We start from the raw sequence: 23,132 nt of genomic DNA on the forward strand, positions 1-23,132 counted from the left end.
AAAAAATTCAAGTGGTCTGTCTGATCATCATCAAAAAGATATTAGAGCTTTTTACAAGAAATCAAATAATGTAAGCTGTGTCTTATAAAAAAAACAACATTTAAAGATTGATTGGGTTAATAGTATAATAGATCTTTTTAAAGTTTTAATGAAATTACAATCAACATAATTATTGTATTTAAGACGTTTATTACATTTTGAAATATTATTTCTCCTTTTGGTTTACCGAAAAAAAATTTAAGTCATAAAAACATCTTTAAAATTATAACATTTACTAATGACTAGAATGCGTAGATCTCAAAAATTTATACATATAGCAGGACCTAAACAAGAAGTAAGAAAAGAAGATGAATATTTCTTTTTTATTATAATATATCAATTTTTTAAAAGCCTATTGCTGATTTTTCTCAAACTATACTAATAACTTTGGATTTTTAAAAATAACTCTAACCCTTGAATTATAATTTAAAATCTAAAATAATTCAGATTCCTGTTTTGTTTATTTACCACCAGCAAGCTATAATATAGACTGTGAACCCTAGAATAAAAGGACCCATAGGATAGGAGAAACATTGCCCATTCAACTAAACCTGCATGTAACATATACTTTAATCAGAATTATTGATAGTTGCAATTATTAGCTACCTCATGTTTTCAATCAATGAGGCACAATCAATTAGATTGACATTATATTTTAAATTAGGCATGTAGGGGTTAGGTGGGTCTAGGTTTGACAGCACTTTTTATATTTGCTTTTTATGAAATATAATATGTGGTATAGATGGGCATTATTGATAAGTAAAGCTTCATACTAGGTTAGATCACACAAAGAAAGAATCATAAGTAAGAAAAAATTCTTGCCTGCATTCTCAGAACACCGTGTCATGTGTGTTATGTCCAATCAAAATACAACTCAGCCATTGTGATCTAACTCAAATTCTTAAGTAATTTAAATTTTAATTAAAACAATAAATAAAATCTCAGTGAATTTAACTTGCATCAAGAATAATGTGAATAGGTTGCCAACAGCTGGATTCAAGTTGAGTTGTTTCTCTTTTTTTTCTCCTGATTGGATAGAGAGAAGATTACGTGGTGCTCTCAGTGCATATAAGAATTTCTTAGTAAGCAAGCAAGAGGCTTAATTATTTATAGAGGAATTAGCTTTATTGATCCAATCCTCCCCCCCCCCTCACCAACTGACCCAACTTGTAACTGAATGTGATAAATTTAAACTTGATTGGTACTCTAAACTGAATTACCCCCACTTCAAAAAAGAAAAGAAGAGAAGAGAAGAGAAGAAATTAACAATTTGTCTATCATCATCTTAGAAAAGAACCCAAAAAAAAAAACTATATGTAAAGGTAAGATGAGTAGTTTACAAAGACAAGAGTCAACGAATGAGATCATCACTATTCACTGAGAATGTTGTCTGAGGTGGGCGAGGGCCACAGCAACTTTAGCTCCAAAAAGAGCATTATTCTTCACAAGTGCTATATCTTACATACCGTTAAGCTTCTCACATAATCAAATCAAATGCTTAAGTTTTGACCTAACAACTTCGAAAATCATAATCCAAAGTGATTTGATATTTTAGTCCTTCATATAATACATTTTGCCTTGTTTGTTCACCAAAATCATAGCATTTCATTTTAATCTTTCAAAGAATATTTTTTTCTCCCAATTATACTACCTTTGAAAGCCCAAAATGTCCAAGGCTATCTATTTTTCAGTAGTGATTAAAGATATGGCTACTCCAACAATATTAGATGATTAATTAATTTATCAGAAAATAATTCTTCAAACTTTTATGAATTAAAAATAAGGGAGGATACTTGAGGCAAGTGAGGCCCCTCCAGTGAGTTCACTTACTCTAGCAAGCAAGAAGGGAGTCTCAGCATTTCCTGTTATGTTCTTTTCCCTGCAAGAGGAGAACCAGAAACATTGTCTTTAGGAAAACCCCTTCATTGTGTGTAAGTAATCTTTGACGATGAATATATGTTCTTCACCTTTTCCCCCCCCGGGGGGGGGGGGGCTGTCAGTAGCTGCAGAATGAGTGACAACCAGATTAGTTTTTTTTTTTCCTTTTTTGAAGCACGTAAAGAACTTCTCAACTGTCAAAAGAATTATGAAATCTGAACCGCCTGTGTTTAATCAAAAGGCTCCAAGACAGAGGACTAGAGAGAGAAGAATAGAAAAGCCAGATTGATAATACACACAAAGACAGAACTAAAGACATTACTTGGGAAACTCAAATCCAAAAATTCGAAGGATAGCAAGCAACTTTTCAGAGACAATGCTAGGGACGGTTTTATCATCATCGCATCTATGTGTGCATTACTTGGGAAACTCAAATCCAAAAATCTGAAGGCTTATAATATTCCTACAAGAGCTACTGACGCGCTTATTTTCCTGGATAAGATCATTCTGCAGCAGCTAAGTGAAGATGACATTTGTTCTGTTTTTCATCTGTAGCCACCTATAAGTGCATGACAGATTCTAAGAGACACTTGTTAGAATTATTGGAGATTCAAGGAATGACTTGGAAGGGTCACAACTATTCTACTAGAAATATTTTTGTTCCTGTTAGGTGGGTTTATGATCTTGGCATCTTATAGGAGTCTCCACCATAAGAATCACTTAAGCCAGACACACTTATTGTTTCACAAAGTGTTGTTGATCATCTTCACCTCTTTTCCCTTCTACATCTCAATTGGTCTACTGGTATGGAACCTAAGATGGCCTTGTTGCAACGTTTTGGAGAAGTGGATGGGACCCTTTTTCATGGTATGATAATAAGCATTATACTTGCTAAGCGACACCCAAGTGGCATCCGAAAACCTCTCAGGATTTATTTGCTTTTCTACCTTTGCCAAAGTCTTGTACGCTTTGCTTAACATAATTGCAGCAATGTTTTTAGAATTGGGGAATTCATGGGTGAAGATGCAGGGATTGCATTTGTTCATGTGATTGCTATGTGTGAGAATATTCCAATGAATGCTGATGAAAATTATAGTCCTCCTGATAAGGAGAGACAAGTTTGATTTTGATTGCAGACTTTGCCTGGGGAATTTCCTAAACTGGATGTAAGCAGATTTAAACACTTGGATCCGTGCTTCAAGAAATTTTAATTGCAAAAGCCCTGCCATCTTTCTGGAGTATTGATGCACAAAGAATTTGTGCTAATTGCAATATACTTGCATGTCTTTTGTGTAGTGGATTATGAGGAGACTACACTATTTCATTTTTTTTACACCATTTATTGCTTGCATGGACCTTGAGGACAAGGTCCCTTTTAAAGGGGGGAGTAATGTAACGATCCCAAAGCGGTTGGGCCTAGTTGGTGATCTAAAAGAGAGCCCAAGCCAAGAATCAAGGAGACAGGTATGGCTGGAAGCTGAGAGAATTGGATTGTCAAGAGAGTATTATTGGATTGATGACTTTGGGCTTAGGGTAGGCAAAAGGGAAGATACATATAGACACAAAAACCAGAAGGAGTGTGGATTGATTTTGGAATCTCTCCTCTCTGTGTGGCTTCCTCCCTCCCTCCCTCTGGAATTCTTCTTCTCTTCTTCTGACATTTCCCTTTCTGCATATTTTCTATTTCTGAGTATGATTGTATCCATATTGTGATGAGAACAGTATAACATTTGCTTGATATTTGTTCTGTCATTATATATACATGTATTTCTGAGTTTTGATTGTTACAATTACCTGGCTTCCTTAAGGGCTCGTTGTATGGCTGACTCAATGATATTTCCTGAGGTTGAGTGTTCCTTAGGAATAGGAACTGCTATCAAGATTCCTGTTCCGAGGTTGAGCTTCATGTTTGCTTCTGTTAAAAGAATAGAAACTATAAAGAAAATAGAAACCAAGATAATATGTATAAATTGACAAGTGAAAAGCGAGGGTGATGCTTGGGACATGAGAAATTTTCAATTTTCATCTAGTGAGAACTTAAATATCATGGAAATAAGTTCCCACAAACTGCAAAATTAGATTGCTAATGTACCAAATCCACCTAAAGGTAATTGTTCTTGCCTATTAAACGAGCACACTCTTCTGGAGAATCTATCCGACAAGGCACCTGCAAATTTTGTCTGGACACATTAACATAATTCTTAATAAAGCTCATATTTTAAAGCATTATATGGCACTCCTAACGTTCTACATGTAACTGAACAAAAATGAAAAGTGGCGCACTATTGATTTTCCAAAATGAAAGTTCAAGAGAACTCTGCCGTTGTTCTTCATGCATCAATGAACTTTCGGTCAGGCCTCCATAAAAGTTATTTCCCTTTCCATTTAATCCCTCATTCCCTCTTGAGAAAAATTTGCTCATTTATTCCATCTCCATCTGCAATTAAGAAGCTAACATATTGCCTAAAGGCGGACATTTGCTTCTTAAATAGCACCCATTTCAAGTCACACTCAAGCACAGCTTCAAATCATATAAGATAAAAAAAGTCGAACAAACTGGAGTTGGGTGGTTGAACTTCAAAGTTACGGAGATTCTAAATTTCATGAAACTTGGGCTCCGAATTTGAGATTCTCAATCGATGTTGATTACGTCTGTGTTAGGTGTAAGTCAATAATGTATTAGAATTTAGATTAGCATAGAAGATGAAATGGAAGGACAACATCGAAAGTATTTTAATGAATGAACTAGCATATTGGAAGAAATCGTAGGTGGATAAATAAAGTGAGAATACAAATATCAAGGACAAATGTTTCCTTTCCTCTAAAATTTATCTCTCCCCTCTTGAATCATGACTTGAGGAAGCTTTGTAGTATGTATATAAATGTTAAAATCATTTCAACCAGTTCAAGGCTCTTGCCGGTTTCGGACTTTTGCAATAACAGTATGTTTGTTAATCCAACCAACAGAAAGCAGTAACGTCATTCTGTTTTGATGAGACACTTAATGGGAAAAAATAGAAAATAAGAATATAATTGCTATCATTCCAACTGGCATAAAAGAGCCTAAACAAAACCCAGTGTATGTACCTTGCAACCACTAGATTCTGCAAAAAAAGCAGGAAAGTCATTGGTCTTGTAAGCTGCAACACAAACCCCTTGTGTTTCCTATGCCAAGATCAAAAGAATCAAATAAGCCGCCACCACATATGGATGGTACATTGATGAAACTGACACTGGGGATAATGTCAAGAATAAAAATTAAACAGGTACCAGATACTCCAGCGTTCTGGGAATATCCAATATTGATTTCACCCCAGCAGATATAACTGCTACCGGAGTTCTTCCGAGCTCAGTGAGATCAGACGAAATATCCATGGCTGCCAGGGGCAAGCAAAAAGTCAGTATGCTTATTGCTTGAGACAAATTCAGGAAATTATTGTGGATATTCCAAAAATATATTTTTAAAAAAAACTCAGTTCTTAGAGTTTCTAGAAGGCAACCAAACATTATCCACACTCATGATGTATCTTCTTCTTGGGTTCCCCACCTTTTTTATAACAAAGGAAAATGTGTAATCCTCTCCTCTTATTTATAGGGCATTTCCAACATATTTCACACAGACTAAGAAAAACTTTAAACTGCATTAACTCTTGTTTAAAATATAATAACTTCTCAACTTCACCCTTATTTAATATATACGCCTTCAAAAAAAAAATTGACTATCTACGTTATAATAAATGAAGGATAAAATAGTACATTCGTACTAAAAATTTAATAAAGTGACTTATAAATAAAACCAAAAAAAAAATTCTTTCTTTGCCCTATAAATAGGACTAGAGGAGTAATATATTCAAAAACTTATTCTATCAAAGCAGATGCAAAGCCAAGCTTGATAGTACAAGCATTCGTGTCCAAGCTGCCAGGCTTATGGAACATATGAATTAGATATTTCAACTCTTTCCTCCACTCCCCCACTCCAGGTAGACTGATTTGAAGCTTTAATGGAGTGTCACATTATCTAGATACCCAGATTACTGGTCATTTGGTAATTTCAAGCCAACAAGACAATAACGAACTAGATATGGTCCATGCAGCATCTTAAACAAATGGGCAGCATTCATTATTCAATCCACCAATTTCCATCATCAACTTAAAGGAGGTAGATTAACATACTATGTTCACCGTGTCTATGTACTCCCCCAATTCCTCCGGTTACAAAGACAGGAATATTAACCTGGAGGAAATATTCAAACAATGCTGGTCCCGTGAGACCAAATAACATCATAGAAGGAATGGGCATTAAACATAACACAACAAGAAAGTATGAAAATTATTGATGAGAAGATCACCATAGAAGCCAAAGACATGGTTGCAGAAGCAGTAGTAGCACCATTTCCACCACTGGCAACCTAAAAACTGCACAAATTAGTATGCAAATATATAATGACATACTGAATAACCATAAGCAGGGTGAAGGGAAGAGCTAAGAGCTTAGCACTGTCTATATAACTGCTTGATTATGATCTTTTTCCTTGTTTCATTTTTAAGGTTCCTGATCATGCAGTGAAGTTGAAGGTTCAATAATTGACCTAAATGTTATTCTCTCAAAAGTGAAAAAGAAATGGGAATCAACATGAATATAGTGAGTAATAATATAAAAAACACTAACCACATATGCAATATCCCTTCGAGCTGTCTTCTGAGCTCTATTTCCCAGAGTAGCTAGCCTTTCAAGTTCTTCTGTACTTAGACCTAACCACAGAACACAAGTAAGCAGAAGAAGACTTACTCAGTTCAAAGACCAAAATTCTCTGCCTCAGCTTATCCTTTAGTTTGTTATTTGTTATACGCATAAATATCTGATTTTACACATTCCCAAAGCTTCTTTCTTGTCTATCATGTACTTGGAAGGCTGACTTTAGCCGTTTCAATTGGATTCCATTTTCCAGTTAGTTAATCTCCTGGCATCTAGTTTTTCCCCCAATCTCAAAATGCTAACTCTATTAAAACTTTGAAGAAAGCCATGCTTTTCAAAATGAGGTAAGACTTAATCTGGAACACAATAGTTAACATATTCAACTATAACCTACAAGGGCTATTATACGTCAATGCTTCATCACTTAAATGTTGCATGAACTTAAAGCAAAAACAGATAACTCAGCTAGTTGATATGTCGTTTCTTTTTGGTCCATTTAGGGTAAGGATTAAACGTGAACCCATATCCAGCCCAACATAAATAATTCATCAGACAGGATGAGATCGGAATGGCTACGTATACCACCATGAAACTCCAAACAGAGAATGGCATGAACATCGCAACACACCTCAAGTAAGCAGTATCAAATTTTAAAGAATTAACTAATAACTAATCATGTAAAAGTTTTCACTAACTTTGTCACAACTCACAACAACAACAATCGAAGTTAGTAGCTGCGAGCAATCCATCATGCTTCATTTGCCAAAATCATTTTCACAAGTCAATTATGAATTATAATTTAAAATTGGGAAAGACGATCACCATATACCTATGCAGGGTATGCCATCTAAAATAGCAATCGTTGCAGGAACTGCACCATTCTCTCTCACAATAGCCTCCACCTCTTTGGCAGTCTGCAAATTTTTAGGATATGGCATCCCTACAAACAAGAACAGATTTAATATAACATACCTAAAACCAAAACCCAAATGCGTTAAATAAAATTTACTAGCAAAAGCACCTTGAAAGAGGCAATACGAATTTCAGAGGCTAAAATCATGCGAAGTAGAAAATTCGAAACAAACACAGAGAAAAATGAGATATAATTTGGGACAACCATGTGAAATTATAGTGGATTCAAGAGCAACAACAGGACGCCCGAGTGATAAAGCTTCAGACACCTCTGAAGCTATCTTGATTGACCCTCCAATAGAACTGCCACCCGCAGCCTAAGAAAGCATTTCAACAGAAAATGGGGAAAACCAAATCAAGCTTAATTACCTATGGTAAGTGATAGTTTTCAAACAAGTAGCAATTATAAGAAAAACGAGAACTTTATGAGTTCATCAAAGGGGTGGCAGGAAATAGATCATACCAGAAAGGCATATTAGTGTGGAGGAACTCATTAGAACATACCTTGTCGCCGGTATCAGACGAAGTCAAGTGACGCCCAAGAGTGGTTAGTCGCCAGAGAGCGGAAAACGCCATAGACAAGCTCGTTCAGAAAATGGGCGGGGATCAGTTTGCACCGTCGGGAGTAGGGATGCTGTGTGTATCACATCACCAGTTAAGTTTGGACTCGCTCCGCCCCTTTTTTTCTTTTAAAGCAACATTAGATTTTATTAATGAGATCAAAAAGTTGGTTAAAATAATAAATAGGTAAAAATTAGAAATTTTTTTTTCAAAATATCTTTATTTATGCGAGAAAGAGTATAAAAAAGAAAATAAAAAAAATTTATTATAATAAAATGAAAAGAAAATGTATAATGGAGAGATGATGGTTTGAAAAATAAGATAATAAATATATTAAATATTAAAATAAATAATTAATAGGGGTAAAATAAGAAATTTACTATAAAAATTTAAGACAATTTAAAATTATTATTTATGTTTAGAAATAAGAGGAAGATGGTAATTATTACTTATAAAAAAGACGAAAGAAGAAGTATTTAATTATGTGTTAATTGAATCAAGAAACCGTTGGTCAAGGCTCAGCCTCATCCCAAAACAAGGATAACATGGCTTAGTCTTGAATCTAATGATACTATTATCCTCATAATAAAAAATAAAACCTGATAATATTAAGAAAAATTAATATTTTTTATTTTGACTTTGTATTGAATTGAACGTTATTGGGTATCAAAAATGATTTCCCACAATTAAAATCCAAGATAAATGGATTACAATTGATCCAATTTTTGGTGTTGCTTAAACGAGTTCGGGAGAAACAGTGTGCCTGAGGCTGTGGGTTTTATGGGTTAAAGTAACAAATCTTACCAAAACTATAAATCATTATTATTTCATATCATGAGAAAAAGGGATAATTTATAAACCATTTCAAATGAAAGATCAAAATCAATAAAATAAATTACTCTTCCTGTCCTTAATATGGAACCTAATTATTGAGTTGATTTTTGTCCTAAATATAAGACCAATTTCTCATATTTATCAATTTTTTTAAAATTACCTCTATGGATACTCCTTCAACCATAATCAAGTAGAAAAGGGAGATGGGATATTAAGAAAGATGATTATGGTGTTTTAGAAACAAGTGTCACTTTGCTTATAATTAACTAACTTACCTAACTTTCTTAATCTAATCAAATTAATTAAATAGATCTTATATTAAGGATTGGAGGAATAGTTTAAATCGAATAAATATAATAATCTAGTCTAGTGTCAATCACCATTTAAACTTGTGTAAAAGAAGTTGAGGGGCGGGTCCCTAAAACCATTTATAGAGAGGAATGCCACATTTTAACCAAAAGAAGGCGCATGGCCGTTTGCCATCGTTAATTGTTAGAATAGGTGCGCATTTATAAATAGACTTGGAATTTTTATTAGGACTTGCTTTTCATTGGCCCGGATGAAAAACTCGGTGAGAAACGCATCTTTGATCCTCTGACTTTATCTCTAAGTTTTAAAATTGTCTTTTTGATCTCTAGCCCTAACACTAGCAATAAAGGATGATGAGCTCAGATTTTAAATATTGAAAAATAAATATTTTTCAAATGCTAACTTATAAAGTTTAATTTTCATAACAATAACAATTATTAATAAGAAATTATCATTTCACATTTTTTTTATATAATAAAGCTTATGTAAGTTGAGTACGTCCTAAGAGCTTATTAGGGCTAGACATGCTTCCAAGCTCAAATTAACACTAACACTTTTAAAATTAAAGGACTAAGGACTTGTTTAAAATTGTGATATGATCCTTAAAAACAAATTTTCAATCATAAATTTACAAAATACAATACAAATATAAAAAAAATTATGTCTCGACTTATATAAACGTGCTTATGAGCACAAGTACTTAAAATAAATATATACAAATAAGCTTTAAAAATATATTTTTTAAAGTTAATACCAAATTAAAATATTATATAAAGTTAGAGGACTAAATATGTAATTTTGCCAAAAAAAAATTAATTATAAACAAGTTCTCTTCTCTTTACCTGTCCATCCATTATTGTGTAGGTGTGCGCATCATAATGTAACATTTTGTACGGGTTGAATCGTGGGGTGAAGCCAAACTGTTGAGACTAGGGGCCAAAATTAATTATAAGGACATACTACCAAAGTATTTCTTTTTTGACCTGAACATAACCTAAAGCATGAAGGTCTAGCATGTACTATTATTTCCAAGTCTGTATGTCGTGGGATTTGTTGACCAAATGGTAGGACCAATCACGTATTTAAATAAAAGGTTGATGTAATGTACTGTGTTATATATGTCGGATGGTAGATGAGATGTACCTTAATATGCCTAGAGGTTGTTGTACCTTATTCTTATTATTCCTACTTTTGCCAGTTTCATTTGCTTTATTTTTATCATCAAAATGTGTGTCATTTTCCTCCGCCTTTCTCTCAGCTGGTTGCTCCTCAGTCTTTTCCTTTTTTTTTTTTTTGTACTCTACTTTTTTCTTTCTGGTGTGTACTATAAACTTTAATTAAATATCATAACAATCTTAAATATTGGTTCCAACTTGATAATTGCCTCATCTAATTTAAAGACTTCTCATATTATATAAACTATAAAGATCAAATATGTAAGTATTGTTCCGTATAAAAGTTACTTGACAATTCAATTTAATTCTAAATATGTAAAATTTCAATTCATTTTGTCCATAATATTTATTTATTTTTCCTCTTAAATAATTCTTATAATGATTACACATGTTAAGAAGTTTACATTAAAACATTATTCTAATACACGTGATTAACAAAAGTATTTTAAAAAAGATAATATTCATTTATTATAACTTAAATAACTAATTTAGCATATGTTCTTAATATCCACAAATTAATTATTTAGTTTTTATATAAAGACCCAGAGTAGTATTTTTTCTACAGTAATTTTATTACTTATTTTCTTGATATTTGATTTGATTTTCTTTTGTTTTTGGGCAATTTATTTACGTTTTAAATTTATTATGATTTTGTAGATAAATAATTGAATTTATGCATAATGCATAAGATTGAAGCTAGCTTTTTTTTGGGGGGGGAGGATTGAAGCTACTTTAAACTACCTCTAATCCTAATTATAAGAGCTAGTTGACTAATTTGAGAAGATTAAAGAAAAAATTAAGTTAATTATTTGTAATAAATAGGTGGTGTCTTTTCTAAAATATTTTTACTAATCAAGTATATTGGCTATAACTACCATTATTAAGAGGACTGTTTTGGGAAAAAATGCATAAATATGAGAGACAAAATGGATTGGGTTCTTATATTTAGGACCAAAATAAAAGTCAAATAAGATTTTATATTAAGGACTGAAAATAGTATAAAGTAACGAATGGACTAAAAACATTATTGACAGTGAAATTTTCCCTTTTTGTTTTTACCTGGAGAGTGGAGAGCAACACATAATTGAGTGCAAACAATAAAACCATGATGCATGCTGCCAAAAACATAACCAACCCAAATTTTATATATATTATGATTATGATATGATTATGTTTTTGGCAATATATATATGTGGACAATACTTACATTAAATTCTTTATATTTATTATATTAAGTTTTCTAATCACACATGATCATGTGTCCTATTTTAAAATATTAGTATTTAATAATATTTAATTATAAATTTATATGAAACAAACATAACCACATAGTGACATACGATTGAAGAACTTAACACTAATATAATGGATATAAATAAATTCAATAAAGTTTTTTCCTATATAACACACTTCTATAGAGAGAGTACGATGTAATATGAAACATCACAGTGTTAGCTCAAAAAAAAAAAAAAAAGAAACATCACAGTGATAATTCTGGTTTTAACTTTTAACAAAACAAAAGGAGTAGCAATGTGAGTCAAATTCAATGAAAAGAGCTAATCTCTTACGATGTGGTGAATTAAAAATCAAATTCTTATTAGAAGAAGTGTTCACATTTAGTACCTGATAGTACTTCGAATAGGATTGTATCTAATAGAATAATATATACACATGTACGTAGCAAAAAAAATCATAAAAAACATTGATAAATTTGACTTTTTTAAATCTTAGTAATATGATTATTTCAAGAACAAAAAGGTAAGTACACGATATGCAATTGACTTTTCCTTTTTTGAAAATTATTCGGAATAAATTAGATAAGATTTTAGAACATTGAGATCAACCATTTGACCCTCTATGGGCTGAGAAAGGAACAAATTATGACCGAAAAAGTTTTTGGAAAAAACAATTATTTGATCACGGAAAGTTCCTTAATATGTACTCTGCTTACGAGGAATAATGACTCCAAACAAATTATAAACGCCAGTTTCAATTGACTTGAATTAAGGTTTTTGTTAAAAAAAAATTTATTTGTATAAAATAAAACTCAAACTTGATTTTTTTTTTCATTTTTGGGTTTTAGAAGCGACTTTCACCGATTGACTGACTATTGAGTCGATTCAATTTAGTATGATTAAATCATTTTTGACCTTTCTAGACAAATTGCCATAAGACCATTTGAACCAGTCGTGGGCTTCTGGCAAAAAATAAATAAATAAATTAATTGCTCATTTTTTAAGTAAAGAAGGAAGTAAAAAAGAGGGAGATTATGAACAAAAGTTGAAAGAACAATGATTGGATGATGGATAGGTTCCTTGTTATGTACTTTGCTTAACAGAGTAACGACAACAAATAAACAAATTTATTTCATAAAAGTAAACAAACAAGTTGGCAAAAAAAAAAAAAAAAAAAGAAAGTTGGTTACGAACGAAACTTTTTATATGGATGTATTTTTCATGTTTTCATTTTATTTAAATTTATCCATTTTTTATGAAATAAATCCAGTAGGTAGATATATATTTGTGCTCTCTCTCTCTATATATATATTTGTCTAGCGGTGGGAAACCCTTTCAATATGTTTTTTTTTTTTTGCTTTTAGATTTATAAGACACCAATTGGTTCTAATAAGATGTTAGTTAATCATAGTTGACATAAGTATATGATATTTATTATTATTAAATGATACACTTTTCCAAAAGTCAACAATGTTTGGAGATATGAGTGGGTTGTTGGATAAAAAGCACCACAAGCATAATAAGAATAAGAGGCAAGTAGTTCCGTACATTTGTATTAAAATTTTAGGTAAAAATATATTAATTATCTTTATTTTTTTTTATTAAATGCATTGTACATATATTAATTATAGTCTTAAATATAACAGCCAGTTGAGAGTAGGATTTGATCTTAAATATAAGATCTTAATTCACTTTATTTTTTAAATTTATAATTTTTTTTAAAAATATCCCTATTATCATGAAATGAGTTAACAAAGAAAGTAGAGTAGAGAAGAAATAAAAGCAAGAAGATAAGAGAAGTATATTGTATTTTTTCACATGCTTCATTTGCATCACAATATAATGATATGTCCTATTTAAAAAGTATAGTTTTATATATAAGCTACACTTATACTTAATGATAAATAAATGATAATAAATCATATGAATGTGAGTGAAAGGTAAGTTATAAGATTAAAGATGCAATGAAGGAGTAATAAAATAGTAAAAGAGTACTCCCTCCGTTCCTTATTATAAGAGACAAATAACCGAATTACGTTGATAAAAAAAACAGTTAAAATTAGTTAAGAACAATTAATGTGTAAAAAGTATAATTTTTTTCCAAAAATGTCCTCATTAATAAGGAGAGAGAGCATGAGAGAAAACAATAGTAAATTGTTAAAAGAAAGAGAAGTGGGAAGGAGAGAGAGCGTCAGTTGGAGACAATAAATATGGGTAAAATAGGAAATCAATACAAAAAAGTAGAGACAACTTTTAAATGTCTCTTATATTTAGGAACATACTATAAGCATCAAATGTCTCTTATAATAAGGAACGGAGGGAGTAATGTCTAGTAAAAATGGTTAGAACTAACCAAATTGAAGGGAAATTATAAAAACTTATTGTAAATAATCAATTTAATAAACTTCCTCTAAGGAGTATTTGAATAAAGACCAAACTATAATTTTAGAAATAATTTTATCATATACAAAATAAATATGTGAAGTAATTTATCTTGATTTGTAAAAAAATGTTTTTAAAATGCACTCCTCCTTATTTCCAAATACCTCCAAAATCTCCTTAAATGCCTTGTAGGCTTGTACACATATTTCCAAGTTCATGGAGTCACCGCCTTCACTCGCTAGACTCGGTAGCCCCCGAGAAAGTCCGTGAGCTTCCGCATTGGCTGGAGAACAGTCGAAAATATAAATCTTCACACGCACACTCCCCGTGTGAATATTTTCTGCCATCACACCTGTGTGAATATTTTACATTAAACGAATTTCAAAGTTAGGACATCATTTTATTCTAAATATAACCACTATATAATTAATTTATCAATATAAAAAAATTAGTTAAATTATTTATTTATAATAAATATGTATTCATGCTTTAAAATATTTTTTAATCATTACCCTTTTTACAGAAAACTTATTTGACGCATGCGATCAAGGATAGCCTAAGAAAAAATTACTTCCTCGGATGTTAAATATAAAAGCTTTTCAAAAATTTTACTTTAATCTTGAATATAAAATTTTAGTCTATTTTGTCTCCTAAATTATTATTTGTTCTCAATTTATTCATATTGCTTACGTATATTAAAATATTTTTATCAAGTTTTATTGCAAATAATTAAAAAAGATATTTTAGGCTTGACAAAAAATAATATTTTAAAAAAATTAACGTATACATATTTTTTTTAGAAAAATTAATTTAACTAAATTTTTAATATACGCAAATAAGTTATCTAAGTCAAAAGAGTATATATAATTGGAAGAAAAAGTGAATTAGGTATTACATTTAATGAAGAGCAAACACCAAACCAAGTCTTTTATATATATATATATTGTCATCAGCTAAAGTTTTCTATTTAGGTTGGAAAATAAAAGTCTTCCATTTAAGACTTGGGAGCAATGATTTTTAACAGATAAAATTAATTTTAAGTTTAATCTTTTTTAATATCTAAACCTAATTTTTCTAAAATTTAACTAAATTCTCATAAAATTTAATACTAATAATTTTAACATATAAAAAATTATAAGTTATTAAAAATAACTGTAGATCAGAATCTAATAAATGAAATGACATTTTTAAAATCTTGGCCCTATGTGGTGATTCTGGGTCTTAGCTGTAATCATTCTTTGAAAATAAGGGGTGCGGTGCCATTAATTACACTGCTAATTCGCTGTATTAAATAACACCCGCGTTCACAAATTAACACAGCCCGCAGGAGAGTAGTTGAGTCCTTTCTCTCTCTATCTTCTTTCTCTCTCTAAACTTACCGTTTTGCAGGAAGCAAGGAAACAAAGTACCACCACCAGCAACTAACCATAACACACCAGAACCAGAGAGGCACAGAGAAATCAAAAAAGCCTTTGATTCAAAGGCTTCGAATTTCAACCCCACCAACCACATCAGAAAAATATCATCACTATCATCAGCAAGAAGCCACTGTGACAGAGACTTCCCCTCCGACATTTTCTCTCTTCTTGAAGCAAACTCTTCCTTTGGTGCCCTTCAGATCTCCTATTCTCTTTCCTCGATCTATATCCCTCCCTCCTTCTCATTAGGGTTTTTAATCTCACCACGGATATATGATCATTCTCTGACACGCCCCCTCAAATCGGTCGCTTCCTTTCCACAGGTGGTTCCTCTTTTTGTCTCAGATTTCCAGATTTTGGGTTGCGATTATGTTGGTTTCTCACTATGGTTCGTTCGGTTTCTTGCAGTTTCGAGCCGGCATCTGGGATCGGAAATGGTGGTGTCGGGGCCAATCACGCCTGGGCAGGTGTGTAATGTTTGGTTCAATGACGCAAATCAAATTTGTTTCTTGAGATTTGGGTTATCCGTAGTGGAGGCTGGGGAGTTCGGTTGATGCGTGATGGTTCTTGCCGTATCATGCTGGCTACTTGGTGATCTGGTTGCATGCGTGTCGGTCACGTTTAATGCTCATTAAAACGGTTTTTTTTTTTTTTTTTTTAATAATGGATCATAGGCATGCCGCTAATACGATGAGCATTTGCATGAAAAGTTATACAATTCCTTCATCATGTGATAAAAACGAAATTTTTAAGCTGAGCTGCTAAACCTGTCATGAATCCTCAAAATGTTCGTCTGTGGCGCCTAGACGCTGTGATGGGGGTTTGTTTTTTTATAATCTCGGAGGAAAAGATGATTACTTGATAAGGGTATGCATGTGAATGCAATTCGGACTTCATCGATTGACATGACACCTGTTACAATATTCTTGAAGCAAACACTTCAATGCTGTTTGCTCGAAGTATAACATGCAAAAAAAGTACAATTTAAAGTTTTTCATCTCGCTTAATAGTGGTCACTAAAGAATGCTCGTTGGATGATTAGATTCTGTCTGATTACACTGCCATGATCTTGTTCTCCTGCTCACAAATTTTTTAAAGACTATATTTTAATGTCATCGGAGCAAAGTGAACTCAATCTAGTGTCAGATCTGATGTGTTCTTGCTTTTGTTCAAGTTTTGCATAAAGTCTTGTAAATTTTCTGATGGAACTTTGCTTTTTGTACTCCAGGTTTCTTTTCTACTGGGTGTCATTCCAGTTTTTGTCACATGGATATATGCAGAGTACTTAGAGTATAAGAGAAGCTCGTCTCCTCCAAAAGTGTAAGCTTCTTTCCTTATTATTTTTTAGGGAAATTGGCTTTAATGGATTGGTTTTTCTCAAATTATAAAGTTTATGATTGATGTAGTTCAAGGATATGCTCCCTCTTTTCTATTTGGCTGTATATAATGAAATGAGCCATATGGTTCTCTCAATTTAGAAGTTCAGTATTGCAGAGAAGGGAGATTTTGATGGGGATCATCGTATCATTTTTTATATATAGTGTGTGATTACACGTGTTTAACATTTAGTGCTTGTAGGGCATATAGACAGGTCACAAAGTATGGGCTTAAGGAAGTATAATAATGCCTATTTCTTTGGCGACGTGGCATTGTATTGGGCCTTTAATGTAAAACGAAATCAGAGACTGTGCATCAATGTATTCAGAAAAAAACATAGCTATATTTGAGATCTTATGAGCAAATATATGCTGCCTCTGTAGCCTTGAACTCTTTCAACCTTTGAAACAGCGTGATGGCAGTTGTGGGGCTTAGCAGACTCAGTTGGTGTCTGTTGCAGTAATCAAACCAAAACTACTAGAAAGCTATGATAAAATTTTGTTATCTGATACAATGCATATTGAGCTTAAATATCTATGCAGATGAAATGTTTGCCTTTTGTTTCATATAAGGTGCTATTTATTTATTTAAGCAAATGGATCTAAAGTTCTCGATTATTTCTTTGGGCTTAGTTGCGCTTCTTTCTTTGTGCGTCAATATTCATAAAAAATAGAGATGGCAAGATCTGAGGTTTCATGAACAATTAGGTGTTATCACTATAGCCATGAACTCTTTGGACTTTTGAAATACCCTGGTGGCAACCATGGAGCTGAACAGAATGTTTATTGCAGTGATCAAATCAAAATCAAAACTACTAAAAAGCTATAATGAAATTCTGGCAAAAGATACGATGCATAATTGAACTTAAAAATCTACTAGTGCTGATGGAATATTTGTCCTTTATTTCATGAAATGAAATTGCTATAAAGTTCTCAATCATTTCTTTGGCCTTTGACGCACTTTTTTGTTTTTCATCGCCCGTTTTAATATTGTCTCTTGCTCTCTGAGGTTTTTATAGATGGATGCCATTAGAATGAGTTATCTGCGAATGATTTTTTATCCTTAATAAACCATCTTCTTGGACTTCAGTCATTCGGATACTAATCTTGATGAATTGGGGAAGGAGGCAACTAAGGAAGATGATCGGGCTGTTTTGCTGGAAGCAGGGCTTACAAGATCAGCATCAGCAAAACTCCATGTTTCATCCATCAAACTGAATCTGATTAGGTCATTTTCTATTATATAAAATGCCATGGATTCTTTTGAGCTTTATTCTTCTGTTCTAGGGTCTTACCTTTTACATGATCTGTCTAGGTTTCTGACCATGGATGATTCCTTCCTGTTAGAAAATCGAATGACATTGAGGGCAATGTAAGTGCTTTTTCTGTAGGTAACTCAAAGATTGTTTTAAACTTTTTGATAATGCGTTTACATTTTTTTCCAGGTCGGAATTTGGGTTCATTCTATTTTATTTCTACACATGTGACCGCACTAATGTGCTTGGAGATTCCACAAAGGTACAAGAATTCAAATGCATATGTTTGCAATCTTCCATTAAATTGCAACTACTATTATTGGCTAGCAAACCAATTCCTTTGATTCATAGTACCCTAAAAGATGCTATGTTCTAAATCGCTGTACTCTGATTATAATTTTCAATTTTCATTTTTCAATCTTACACTTAGTTTAGTTCACAATTCATCACTTCATACCCTGCACAATATTTAGTTCCAAAACATGTTTTTATTTGACTTGGTGAGGGATGCTTGACTTGAGACCTCATGCATGCACTGGAAGTGTTTTAGTGGATGAATGGTTATATGCTATATCTTTAAATCTTGTTATGAACTAAATTCATGGAATTTATAATAAACTTTTGGGTAACTTTCTTAAATAACTTTTTTATTGACAGAGCTACAATCGCGATCTTTTCCTCTTTCTCTACATTCTGTTGATTATAGTCTCAGCCATGACTTCTTTGAAGAAACATAATGACACATCAGCATTTTCTGGAAGAAGCATACTTTACCTCAATCGGCATCAGACAGAGGAGTGGAAAGGATGGATGCAGGTGGGTTCTCCTTTTAGGATGATTTCAAAACTTGTAATTCCGTGAAAGAAGATGCTACATAATTGCTTTGACTGGAGCTAATTTTATATACTATCATGTATTTTTTTGTTTCTATTTATTAATAGTTGTTGCTAGTTGCTATCCTTATGTGGATATTTCTTTAAATTTCATTTATATTCTATAATTTGTTGGCATTTATCTAGCTCATGGAGTATTATATTGTCTAAGATGTTAAGGTGAAACTGTGAACTGGTGGATGTTATGGGGCAGAAATTAAGATTTTCAGTTGTTGAAATGAAATATAAGTGGGCTGTAGACAAGCTAAGCACGGTGCATGTTACTTCTAGAACGTCATATTTCATATACCCAAAAATCATTTTCTGCTCTACATTATTATCAATGAGGCACATTCTACTATGTTCATGATTGCAATGATATTTATGTTCTGTTCTTCAGGTCCTCTTTCTGATGTACCACTATTTTGCGGCAGCGGAGATATACAATGCAATACGTGTTTTCATTGCTGCATATGTTTGGATGACTGGATTTGGCAACTTCTCCTATTATTACATTCGAAAAGATTTTAGCCTTGCACGCTTTGCTCAGGTGATATAGAATTCCAAATTTGCACCACCCTCTTAATCCTGACAAATGTATCTGACTCATTGATCTTTGATGCAGATGATGTGGCGTCTCAATTTCTTTGTGGCCTTCTGTTGTATTGTGCTTAACAATGACTATATGCTCTATTATATTTGTCCCATGCACACACTATTTACTTTGATGGTGTATGGAGCATTGGGTATATATAATAAGTATAATGAGATAAGTTCGGTGATAGCTGTGAAGATTTTGGCATGCTTTCTTGTGGTGATACTGATTTGGGAAATCCCTGGGGTCTTTGACATAGCTTGGAGTCCATTTGCGTTCTTTTTAGGTTAGTAGTCTTCTTATCTTGAAGTTTTCTAATATTAGTTTGGTATTGATTATGTTTGCTGCTGCTTCTGATGCAAGTGAACTCTATGGATTTACTTCAAGTGCATAAAGGTCTTTTCCTTATGGCAGGTTATACTGATCCTGCAAAGCCGGATGTCCCTAGAATGCATGAGTGGCATTTTAGATCTGGACTTGATCGCTATATCTGGATAATTGGAATGATATATGCCTACTTTCATCCAAATGTAATGCTATTAATTGTTGTGCTGGGTGTTATTTCATTCTGTACACAACTATTTTAATGCTAATATTTTACCATATCAGGTTGAAAAATGGATGGAAAAATTGGAGGAGTGTGAAGCCAAGAGGAGATACACAATCAAAATAAGCATCGTTTCAGTTGCTACATTTGTGAGTCACAAGACCTGTAGTGTGATTATTTGCTCATGGTTTTCCTCTCTTGATTTTTATGACAAGTAAGAAAATATCATCTTTATGATTCCTTTCTAGGTTGGATATCTGTGGTACGAATATATATACAAGCTTGACAAGGTCTCTTACAACAAGCTTCACCCCTACACCTCATGGATTCCAATTACGTTAGTATTATATTTTCTCCTCTTTTCTATCATTCTTGTTCTTCCTTTTTTCTTGTTTTTTCTTTCTTTCTTCATTGTAGGAAGCACATCTTAAAGATTTGAGTTGCATGTGAAGTATTTTGATTATCTTCGGTGAACTTTAACTTTTGACATTATTGATTTTCCAGAGTTTACATTTGCCTGCGGAATTTCACTCAGCAGATACGGAGTTATTCATTGACTCTCTTTGCGTATGTGTTCTTTGCCTTTATTAGTGAAGTTCTCTTTGATGGTTGTTTGGTTAGATGCATAAACTCTAATTTTCTGGTTCTTAATTTTCTTTACCTTGTATCATCAGGTGGCTCGGCAAGATTACTTTGGAGACCTATATTTCACAGTTCCACATTTGGTTGAGGTGAGTCAGCATATCAATGAACTCATTCTTTATTTCACTATGCGTTATGGCCTACGCCTTCTCTTATCCATCAAGCGTGTGGGTTGTTGCCGTTTTATTCTCATCATTGGGATGGTCAACTCACAAATAGAGCTAAGTTCCATGTGATGCTAATATGCAAAGATAGGAAAATCTGAAGAAAGATGTTTTGTGATATGTGCTTGTCATTACTTTAATATTTTAGGACAAACATACTCAGATCTTCCTGCTTAGAGGTTGCTTTCTGTTGTTCAGAGACAAGGAAAGTGTCAGATTGGCACTTACGGGACATTTCAATGATGACACTATTCCTTTTTACTTTTTTTTTTTTTAAAATTTCACCAACATCAGGGAAAATAAGAATGAAGGAAAACCTGGGCGTTTTCCCCAAGTTTAGGACTATGTGAACTCAATAGTTTTTCTATTCATTTACAGATCTAACATGCCAAATGGACAGCCGAAGTGGCTTCTTTCTCTTATCCCAGAATATCCTTTGCTCAACTTTATGCTCACAACTGCTATATACGTCTTGGTAAGGAGCTATTCTCTTTGGTTTATTCAATAATTTAATAATTTTTTTTAAAAATATTTCTTTCAGTCTCTATTGAACCGTTGACTAGGTTGCACTTTTTGTTTCACATGGTTTTTCAGGTATCTCATCGGCTTTTTGAGTTAACAAATACACTTAAGAGTGTATTTATACCCACGAAAGATAACAAGCGGTTGCTGCACAATTTTCTCGCTGGCTTGGCCATTTCCTTTTCTTTGTATTTCCTCTCACTTGTTCTTCTCCAGATCCCTCATTAGATGGTAAGCTTTTATTAATAGCATTTGTGTCATATGAAGAATCTTTTGCCTGGTATGCTATGCTATGCCGGTAAAGGGGTGAATCCTGTTTGACAATTGGGAAAACCAGTTAAGGAACTTTCATAGAAGTATTTTTATGCTAAAAACAGTTGACAAATCCTGTAAAAACCTATGCTTAAGTTTTGTCCTTTTTTTTATATATTTTTTTATTTTTAAAACTTGATTTAAACTTGTGTTGGAAAACTGTTGCCAGAAACAATAAAACACTATCGAACGGGTTGAGTCTCATAATATTTTAAATCTGACAGGCTTGAAAAGTCAAAACACGGAAGAGAGCTACATAGACAGTGTCGCCTTCAGAATGATGTGCTTCTAAAGAACTTAGTTGAACTAAAAATAAGGATACATTGAAATGTGGAATCTCACTTTTGGTATGGAAGTGTCGCCCTCTCTAACTCCATCAGATATCAACTTTGGTGTTTATCTGCATTGAGGAGATCTGCAGATACAAGAGGTCAAGGGTTGAACACAGAAAAGTCAGAACCAATTCTTATATAGATTCATTTTTTTTTTTCGAGGATGCATAAAGGGAGAAGCTAGCTCCGTGTGAAGGTTTCAGTTTTACTTTGTTATTATTTTTTTTAATTTCTTGTCTTGTTACGTCGTTTTTTTTTTTTAAGGATAAGGAAAATTGTATATTCATTTTGACAATGTTAGTGGAAACATCAAGTTGTATGACCTTGTTGCCCTTCTTGTTATAAACTTTAAAATTTAATTGGTAAAATTTCATTTAACCTGTGTGTGGTCCCCACTCCAAGTAAATAACATACTCCTTCGGTCTTTAATATAAGACATATTTAACTAATTTGATTAAATTAAGGAAGTTAGGTAAGTTAGTTAATTATAAAAAATATGACACGTTTTTTTTTAAATACTATAATCATTTTTCTTAATACCCTCTCTTCTTTTAATTGATTATGGTTGAAAGAGTATTTATAGGGATAATTTAAAGAAAATTGATAAATATGAAAAATGGGTATTATATTTAGGATCAAAACTACCTTAATAATTGGATCTTATATTAAAAACTGGAAGCGTATATTAGTACTATACAGCTTCTTTTTTTTTGGTGGTTTGTCCCCTTCTTTTTGTAAGTAAGACATCATAATGGTACCAAGTGATGAATCTTCAGACCTGTCTTTATGAAAAGTAAGTAAATGTTAAATTTACTAAATTAAAGTAAAATAAAAAATCTGTCCATTCCAAACACTTGTAGGTCGGCAAACTTAGTGGGGAAGGGTTTAATCCTCTCTTAAAGTTCAATATTATGGGAGATCTATCTATTTAAAATAAAGCAAAATTAACATACAAGATCCTATAATTTTATCTTATTTTCATTGGAGTCATTATAACTTCTCTATTAAATTTTGATAGTTTCTAATTGTAATTATGAGCCCGCTATACTCATAATGTTTGAATTTGTAAGAGAAA

General features: G+C 32.5%; 2 protein-coding genes across 4 annotated transcripts; one reads left to right on the forward strand and one right to left on the reverse strand.

Annotated features, from left to right (window-relative positions):
* Window positions 1–494: 494 nt before the first annotated feature.
* On the reverse strand, window positions 495–8,133 carry LOC114713587 (pseudouridine-5'-phosphate glycosidase-like). Of its 3 annotated transcripts, XM_028898262.1 has the most exons (13): window positions 8,030–8,133; window positions 7,731–7,842; window positions 7,443–7,553; window positions 6,587–6,669; window positions 6,267–6,326; window positions 6,091–6,151; window positions 5,188–5,294; window positions 5,005–5,082; window positions 4,039–4,084; window positions 3,712–3,832; window positions 1,833–1,918; window positions 1,380–1,496; window positions 495–590 (listed from the first exon to the last, which is right to left on the reverse strand). In XM_028898262.1, the coding sequence occupies exons 1-12, from the start codon at window positions 8,099–8,101 to the stop codon at window positions 1,414–1,416; spliced, it is 1,020 nt and encodes a 339-aa protein (XP_028754095.1). In that variant the 5' UTR covers window positions 8,102–8,133; the 3' UTR covers window positions 495–590; window positions 1,380–1,413. The 3 variants fall into 3 exon arrangements, with proteins under 3 accessions (XP_028754095.1, XP_028754088.1, XP_028754102.1); XM_028898255.1 differs by lacking the exon at window positions 495–590 and having other exon boundaries at window positions 1,359–1,496; XM_028898269.1 differs by lacking the exons at window positions 495–590; window positions 6,267–6,326 and having other exon boundaries at window positions 1,359–1,496.
* A 7,265-nt stretch (window positions 8,134–15,398) lies between these two features.
* LOC114713732 (protein REDUCED WALL ACETYLATION 3) lies at window positions 15,399–22,435 on the forward strand. Its single transcript, XM_028898416.1, has 17 exons — window positions 15,399–15,762; window positions 15,848–15,906; window positions 16,668–16,759; window positions 17,906–18,043; window positions 18,131–18,187; window positions 18,261–18,333; window positions 18,729–18,887; window positions 19,344–19,493; window positions 19,569–19,824; window positions 19,953–20,068; window positions 20,148–20,234; window positions 20,334–20,422; window positions 20,590–20,652; window positions 20,760–20,816; window positions 21,270–21,366; window positions 21,486–21,644; window positions 21,950–22,435. The coding sequence occupies exons 2-16, from the start codon at window positions 15,874–15,876 to the stop codon at window positions 21,639–21,641; spliced, it is 1,623 nt and encodes a 540-aa protein (XP_028754249.1). The 5' UTR covers window positions 15,399–15,762; window positions 15,848–15,873; the 3' UTR covers window positions 21,642–21,644; window positions 21,950–22,435.
* The last annotated feature ends 697 nt before the right edge of the window (window positions 22,436–23,132 follow it).

The sequence above is a fragment of the Neltuma alba genome, unplaced genomic scaffold (assembly GCF_004799145.2).
Source record: "Neltuma alba isolate B1F8T4 unplaced genomic scaffold, ASM479914v2 tig00001900_pilon, whole genome shotgun sequence".
In the NCBI taxonomy this organism is placed as follows: Eukaryota; Viridiplantae; Streptophyta; class Magnoliopsida; order Fabales; family Fabaceae; genus Neltuma; species Neltuma alba.